The 8,789-nt window shown below is 37.8% G+C and overlaps 1 protein-coding gene across 2 annotated transcripts in view; it reads left to right on the forward strand.

Moving 5' to 3' along the window:
- ATAD2B (ATPase family, AAA domain containing 2B) overlaps positions 1 to 8,789 on the forward strand; it is a 194,860-nt gene that overhangs the window by 71,934 nt on the left and 114,137 nt on the right. For both annotated transcript variants that reach the window (XM_006880636.1, XM_006880637.1), the window contains exon 13: positions 776 to 864. In XM_006880636.1, the coding sequence (XP_006880698.1) occupies positions 776 to 864 (89 nt within the window). The remainder of the gene's footprint in view (positions 1 to 775; positions 865 to 8,789) is intronic.

An 8,789-nucleotide genomic window follows, 5' to 3' on the forward strand; every position in this document is an offset into this window, starting at 1 on the left:
GATTTATTCAGTGACTGGGATAATTGGGATGGGAGTGTCAGAGACAGTGCGATTGACACAGGACAGAGCGGAGTTTAGGGCTGTTGTATGTAGGGTCGCTATGAGTCGCAAGTGACTCGACGGCGCATAACAACAACAACAACACAATCTGCTATGTAAATAAATTTTCACAAAGATATAGTAAAGTAGTATTTAAGGGGGGGAAAAAGCAGGCAGATCAAACGGTGCTTATATATGAGATAACCACATGTGAACTCTTTATATGATAAAGACATCATGAAAGCAACACAGTGTGTATAGGATGTTACCATTTGTTTAAAAATACAGTTTTACATTTGTTGTAAGTAATGTATAGATAAATAAAAAGAAAACATATCTGCTGTAGGTAGACATTGTGGTTGGAAACTAGAGTGGCAATGAGATTTCCATTTAACTCTAAGCCCTTTCAGAACTGCTATATATTATTTGCTTACGGTTGGTATTGTTGTGTGCCGTCAAGTTGGAACTGATCCATAGCTGACGCTCCAGCAGATTTTCTGAGGTGGTTAGTCATACGGGAGTAAATTGCTCATCCTTCTCCCACAGAGCAGCTGGTGGATTAGAGCTTCCTACCTTTTGGATTGCAGGGCTGCTGCTTATCCCTAGACCTCCAGCTCCCATAATTCTTGCTTATATTATGTATTAAAAATATAAAAATTAAATTTTTGAAATGAAAGCTAACAAAAACCATAAATAACATTTATTCTTCTTTTTTTTTTTTTTTTTTTTACTTCAGGCGTATTTGATGAGACCTTCTATTATATTTTTTGATGAAATAGACGGATTAGCTCCAGTTCGTTCTAGTAGACAGGATCAAATCCACAGGTAATTTTCTGTATGCACTTACGTTTTCTTTTAACTCATTCACTCGATATTTAGCCAGTAGCCATTTGCTAAGTGCTGTGAGGTGTACAAAGAATCTGAAAGTGTAACCCATAGCCTCATAGAAATTTTAATTGAAAAATTGTGTTTAAATTATGATTAAGTGCACTAATTATGAAAAACTGTGAAGAGTTGTAAGTAAGTTTTTGGAGACAGAAAAGCTCTCCTAGGAATATATTTCTCAAAAGAAAGGAGGGCAAAGGGGATAGAAAAAAGGAGAAGGGTGGAAATCACTAGAATAGCGGAGTTTAGCGGATGGAAGGGTGAAGGAATAGGAAACATTCAGTGGGGACTTGAGAAGATGGCGTAAGGATAGGCACAGAACAATAGTAATTGATGATATAAAATACAGTGTATATGAATGATATGCAAAGCAAATGAAAGCATGTACAGAACACAGTATACAGGTATATTAACTTTGTAGGTAAACCAGTATCAAATAAAAAAAATTAAATAAAACTACCCCAAACAATACAATATATATGATTGAAACACAGTGTAAACCAATTATTGCACATAAGCCCCTAAAAGAAAGAATGTATTTCTCTTAAGTTTTTGGAAAGGGATGGTACCAAGCTTGGTATTGAAGAACTTATTTATTGAACACTAGTTATACATGTTGTTGTTAGGTGCCATTGAGTTGACTCCTCCTCCTAACCTAATGAACAACAGATCTGAATCTTGCCCTGTGCCATGCCATCTTCATGATCTTTGATATAGTTAAGCCCACTGTTACAGTAACTTTATCCGTCCATCTTGTTGAAGCCTTTCTTATCCTGTTTATGACCCTCTGCCTTTCTCAGCATGATATATTTTTCTAAGGACTGTCTTCTCCAAAGAACATGCCCAAGTATACGAGATGAAGTTTCACCATTCTTGCCTCTAAGGAGGACCCTGCTTGTGCTTCACTTTCTCCAAAACAAGACTTGTTTATTCTTTATGCTGTCCATGGGATAGTCAATATTTTTGTCCAACACAATTCAAAAGCATCAATGTATATAATACTTGTTTTTATGTCTGAGAAGTAGCAACAATGATTCAGTCTTCTAGTTGTTATAGTTAAATGTTGTTCACATACCTTTCAGTAAAAATAGACTCATAGCTGACCCTCCAGTGGGTTTTCACATGCTGCAATTTGTGCCAGAGAAGATTGCCCCTTCCTCTCGGAGAGCAGCTGGTGGATTGGAACCACCTGACTTTGGCTTGACAGCGCAACTTTTTACCTAGTAGGCCACCAGAACTTTGATAGGTGAAGTAAGCTAATGAAATATAGGATAGAGTTGAAAAGAATTGATTTTAGATCTTAAGTTCTAAGAAACATGGAAGGCTGTTTGAAGAGCCCTGCTATTTAAACATGTCATCTGCTGAAAACTAAAAATTATTTCTTTTCATAAAACTGTCCAACCTCAGCATTTTCATTGTAGCATAGATGAACTGACAGAGTAAGAAAAAGCTAAAGTTGAAGGAAAATGAGAATCTTGAGTGGTAGTTTAAGGTCTTTTTGCCTTGATGTAATTTTGCTGCTCTCCAAGCATGAATGAAACAAAAGGCAAAAGCCTCAAGTCTGCTCTCATTAAGAATCTGAGTAGAGGTCAGTCTGACATTCTGATGGACCCCTTTAAAAACTAAAGCTGAAGGTGAGCCAGAAGTATACCATCCAGATACCTCCTCCTTTTATCTATACTCCAAATTAAGGGATTGTATGTAATGTTAACTGATGTTCAGGAAAAGCTACTGCTGTTGTTGGTGTGTACTAACAAGTCAACTATGGCTCACAGTAACCCTTTGAACAAGAAATCTGAACCATTTTATTCTGCACCATCCTTATGATCTCAGATACGCTCCAGCTCATTGTTATAGTCACTGTGTTAATTGTTCTTGTTGGAGATCTTACTAACTATAGCATGCGCTGCCAAAGGAACAAGTAAGTTTGTCTTTGAGGCAGTATAACCAAGGTGCTCCTGAGTGGCAAGGGTGGTGAAATATTGTCTACTTGCATCATGTCAGGAGGGACCATTCTTTGCTGGGACATCATGCTGGGAAAGGTGGAGGGTCAGAGAGAGAGCAAGCAAAAGCAGAGAGGGCGAAAATCTCAGAGAAGTTGTAATCATAGGCTGACTTAAAATTTACCTTTCTAACTGGTCTTAAAACCTCAATCTGTGGATTAAAATGGTTTGAGGTTGTTAATGACCCTCAAAAATAGCAGAAGTAGAGAGCTCTGGTGGCCTAGTGGCAAGAAGCTGCACTGCAATCCCAGAGATGCGTGGTTCGAATCCACCAGATGCTCTGCTGGAGACGGAGGGGCAATCTCCTGTACCAGTCATATCTGACTTGATGGTGTAAACACACACACACACACACACACACACACACACACACGTGCAGAAATAGGCATAAATCCTCTGGTGAAAGAAATGAATTTCATTGTCGTCTTCACATAATTCTTGAATAAATTTTCAAGGTTTGAATGAAATATCATCAGAAATTATATAAGCACAGAAGCATGTAAAAAAGTAGAATGTGTGAGAAACAACAGACACATGTCCATCTAAATGTCAATTATTGGAATTTATCAGAAACAGTTTATAAAGTAACTGTGCATGTCACACTTAGAGAAATGCCTTATTTTACAATTTCAGAAATGATTTTTAGTTTCCTGTAAGTTGACCAACAGGAAATTCTTGATGTGTTAAAGGAATGAATAAAACCCAACCAATGCCATTTAATCAGTTGTGACTCATGGAGACTCTCCATTGAATTTCTGGGGCTTATAAGTTTATGAGAGGAGATTTCCCTTTTTTGTCCCAGGGAGTGTTAAGCCGGGTTTTCTAGTTATTAATAATGTAATATGATTATATCTATGCACATAAATAAAAAATACATGTATATATAATGGGGAGTTTCCTCATATTAAGCTAGGCAGCCTTCAAAACCTACTGAAAGGTCCTTATCAGTTGGAATTGACTCAGTGATAGTGAGTTTGGCTTGACATATATATTTATACCTAGATTTAGGTCTGTATCTAGGAATGGAAGGATTGATATATATGTGGAGTGAGGTAGCTTGATCAATAACCTGTGTTATGCAAATGATACAATCTTGCTTGTTGAAAGTGAGGGGAACTTAAAAAACAGTTGTTGCTGAAAGATCAAAGACTAATTTCTTCAGTATAGATTACATGTCAACATCAAGAAGACAAAATCCTCACCACCGGACCAATAGGGAACATCATAATAGAAGACTGGAATTGTTAATGACTCAACCTTACTTGGATCCACAGTAAACACCCTTGGCACCAGTAGTCATACACAGCATTATTATACAGTCATTCAAGCAATATTATTCATAATAGCCAAAAAGTACAAACTAAATATCTTATCACTGATTAGTGGACATGTAGAAAATGGAGTAGAATTTAGCCACAGAAAAGTACTTTTCATACAGTATAGTACTCATGAATCTTGAAAATGTGAAGGAAGGGGAGTGAAGGCAGGTTGGCACAAAAGTTCATATGTTATATAATGCTTTTTAAGAGGAATGTTCAGAATAGACAGATCCATAAAATAGTTAGAAAGACATCAAGTAACTGTAAAATGAAAGTTGGTATAATTTTGTTAATCCTGAATAAAATAGACCTTAATACTTAAAACGTTAGTGTACATAGAAAAAAGAACATTGGTAGTGTAATGCAACATGTGCTACCAATCAAAAGACCCATAATTTGAATCTACCATTCACTCCTCAGCAAAAAGATGGGCCATCTCCTCTCATAAAGATTTACAGGTTGAAAATCCTAATGGAGGATCACTAGGAGTTGCACTCGACTCAAAGGCAATGAGTTTGATTTTTTTAAATACATATGAAAACATTACCTCAATAGTCAGAAAGTACATACTCAGTTACAGAAATAAGGCTGGAAATAGAATAGTCAAATTTTATATGTTCTGTGGTTTGCTCAACAAATGCAAGTATTACACATGGACCTCTCTGGATGTACATAAGAATCAGATTGACTGTATATTGTGGAAAGAATCTTGGAGAAGTCCGTTGTCAGCAGTCAGAACCAGGCCATTTGTTGACTTTGTAACAGATCATAATTACTCATGTACAAATTCAAACAGAGGCTGAAGAAAATTAAAAGTCCATGGGAGCCAAAATATGAACTTGAGTCTATGCTATCTTAATTTAAAAACCATCTTTGTAGGTTAGAAGCATTGAACACCAAATGAATTGTGGCATGACATCAAGGATGCCATCTGTGAAGAGACTAAAAGGTCATTTCAAAGATAGAGACTAAAAGGTCATTTCAAAGATAGAAAAAAACATTACAAAGAAATAAAAAACCAAAATGGATTTTGGAAGAAACTCTGAAAATTTCACTAGAGCATCAGGTAGCCAAAACAAAGGGAAGAGATCTGAAGTAAAAGAGCTAAATAGGAGATTTCAAAGGACAGCCTGAGAAGACAAAAAAGCAAGATATAAGTGAGGTGTACAGAGAGCTGGAATTGGAGAATGAAAAGGGAACAACATGCTTGGCATTTCTCAACCTCAAAGAACTGAAAAACAAATTCAAGCCTCAAGTTGCAATACTTAGGGATACTCTGAGTAAAATCTTGAATGACCCAGGAAGCATGCAAATGAGGAGGGAATACACAGAATTACTGTGTCAAAAAGATTAGCCAACACTGAAATATTTCAGGAAATACCCTATGCTCCAGAGACAGTGATAAACCAGGAAGAAATTCAAGCTGTATTGAAGGCATTGGTAAAAAAAAATAAGGTCCCAGGAATTGATGGAATACCAGTTGACATGTTTCAACTAAGAGATGCAGCCCGGAAATGTTAACCAGAGTTTGCTGAGATATTTAGAGGACAGCTGCCTGACTGACTGACTGAAAGAGGTCCATATTTGTTTCCATTCCCAAGAAAGGTAGAACAGAATTCCCAACACAATGAGGAAATTACCAAACATGGTAATTCATATCGCATGTATGAATATAGCATTCATATTACATGCAAGGGAAATACTGCTGAAGCTCATTAAAAAAAAATCACTAGAACAGTACGTAGACACAGAACTGTCAGAAATTCAAGCTGGGAGCCTAGTTACCAGAAATATCATTGTTGATATCAGATAGATCCTGGTGTAAAGAGAAAACCAGAAAAATGTCTATCTGTGCTTTATTGACTGTGCAGTCATTTGACTTTGTGGATCATAACAAATTATGACTAACATTGAGAAGAATGGGAATCCCAGAACACTGAATTGTTCTCATGCAAGACCTAGCCCTAGACCAGGAGGCTGTAGTGAAAACAGCGCAAGGGAACTCGACATGGTTTAAAATGAAGAAAAATGTGTGTCAGGATTATATCCTTTCCCTATATCTATTCAGTCTATATGCTGAGCAAATTATTCAAGAAGCTAAACTTTATGAAGAAGAATCTGGTATCAAGATTGGAGGAACAATAACCTTTGTTGTGCTGATGACACAACCTTCCTTGTTGAAAGTGAGGAGTAAGTGCTGTAGGAGATCAAATATTGCAGCCTTTGATATGGATTGCATCTCAATGTAAAAAAAAAATACTCATCACTGGACTGATAGGCAACATCATGACAGATGGAGAAAAGATTGAAGAACAGCTTCATCTTACTTGGATCCACAATCAGCCTTGGTACCAGAAGTCAAAAAGACATCGGGGGGGTGGGGGGGAAGCGCTGGTGGCCTAGTGACAAGGAGCTGCAACTACAATCCCAGAGGCGCACGGTTCGAATCCACCAGATGCTCTGCCGGGGAAGGAGGGACAATCTCCTCCTGTACCCGTCAGATCTGATTTGACGGTACACTCACACAAAAAAAAAAAAAAAAAAAAAAGACATCGGGAGATGGATTTCACTGGGAAAGTCTACAGTCACAGACCTCCCCCATTAAGGAACATTGATGTTAGTTGAGGAGTAAGGTTCATCTTATTGAGAAGATGATCTTTTCAGTCACTTGTTATGTATCTGAGATCTGGATATATGAGAATGAATAAGGATGTCAGAAGAAAAAGCCTTTGATCTGTGGTGTTGAAGAACAGTGCTAGATAACCTATGAAGTGCCAAAAGAATAAACATAGATATTGGAGATGGTGCAGCCAGAGTTCCTTGGAGGCAAAGGTGATAATGCTTCGTGTCACATGCTGTGGGCATGTTGCTAGGAGAGGATATTCCTTGGAAAGGGACATCATGGAAAGGTGGAGGGCCAGTGAAAGAGAGGAAGACCCTCAACCAGATGGATTGACACAGTGACTGCAGCAATGGACTGGAGTATGTCAGAGATTTGGAGGATGGCACAGGATACAGATTTGTTGTTTATATGGTTGCTTGGGTAAAACTCAACAGCACTTAACAACAACATAGTGATGAAAGATTTACTGAAAGTTGCTACAATTTAATATTTATAATCCTCTACTTGAATTTAAACTTAAAATAAAAATGGACAGAAATTTATGTTAGAAGAGTTAAATTGGCACTTCTCAGGATGTATCACATATCACTCAGGAATTGATAGACTGAGTTGATTAAAAATGTAAATGAATGCTTTTTAGGTTATTCTTACCACCACATTTCATAAATTTTATCTGGTAGGCATAATTAAAAGAAGATTTCAAAAGGCAGCACGGGATGGCAAAGTAAAATATTACAATGAAATGTGCAAGGAGTTGGAGTTAGAAAATCAAAAGGGCTGAACTCACTCAGCATTTCATAAGCTCAAGGAACTGAAGATCAAATTAAAACCTCGAGCTGCTGTAGTCAAGGATGCTTTAGGCAGAATATTAACTGATCCAGGAAATATTAAAAGAAGATGGAAAGAATATACTGAGTCACTGTGTCGAAAGGAATTGGCAGACACAGAAGAATTTAATGAAACAACATATGAGCAAGAGTCTATGGTGATGAAGGAATAAGTTCAAGCTGCTTTGAAGGAAATAGCAAAAAGTAAGGTCCCAGGAATAGATGGTATACCAGTTGACATATTTCAGCTAACAGATGTTGCCCTGGACGTGCTCACCAAGTTGTTCCAAGAAATCTGGAGAACAACCACTTGGCCAACTGACTGGAAGAGATCTATATTTGTTCCCGTCCCAAAGAAGGGTGACCCAACAGAGTGTGGAAACTATAGAACAATATTATTGATTTCATGTACAAGCAAGAGTCTACTGAAGATTATCCAAAAATGACTGGAACAGCACATTAGCAGAGAACTGCCAGAAGTCTAGGCTGGGTTTAGAAGGGGTTGTAGTACTAGGGATATTGTAGCTAATGTTAGATGGATCTTAGCTGAAAGCAGGGAATATCAGAGGAATGTCTGTTTCATTGACTATGCAAATGCGTTTGACTGTGTGGACCATAACAAACTGTGGCTGACTCTGAGAAGAATGTGAATCCCAGAACACATGATCATGCTAATGTGAAACCTATACTTGGACCAAGAGGCATTCATCAGAACAGAGCAAAGAAACATTGCATGGTTCAAAATTGGGAAGGGCGTGCTTCAGGGATGTGTCTTGTCTATATACCTTTGCATCCTGTATGCAGAACAGATTATCTGGGAGTCTGGGCCTTATGAGGAGAAATGTGGGGTCAAGATTGGTGGAAGATGTATCAACAATGTGCGTTATGCAGATGACACAACCCTGCTTGTTGAAACAGAGGAGGACCTGAAGCGCTTACTGCAGAGGGTCAAGAACTGCAGCCAATATGGATTGAGGCTCAATGTCAAGAAGACAAAGATTGGCTTTGACAAGCACTGTGGCATTTGGACAAGAACAAACTGGGAGGAGGGTAGAGAGAATGGTGCAGCGGTGAATGAATGGAAACCCAAAAT

The sequence above is a fragment of the Elephantulus edwardii genome, unplaced genomic scaffold, assembly GCF_000299155.1.
Source record: "Elephantulus edwardii isolate Elephantulus edwardi_28Jun2011 unplaced genomic scaffold, EleEdw1.0 scaffold00009, whole genome shotgun sequence".
NCBI classification, from domain to species: domain Eukaryota; kingdom Metazoa; phylum Chordata; class Mammalia; order Macroscelidea; family Macroscelididae; genus Elephantulus; species Elephantulus edwardii.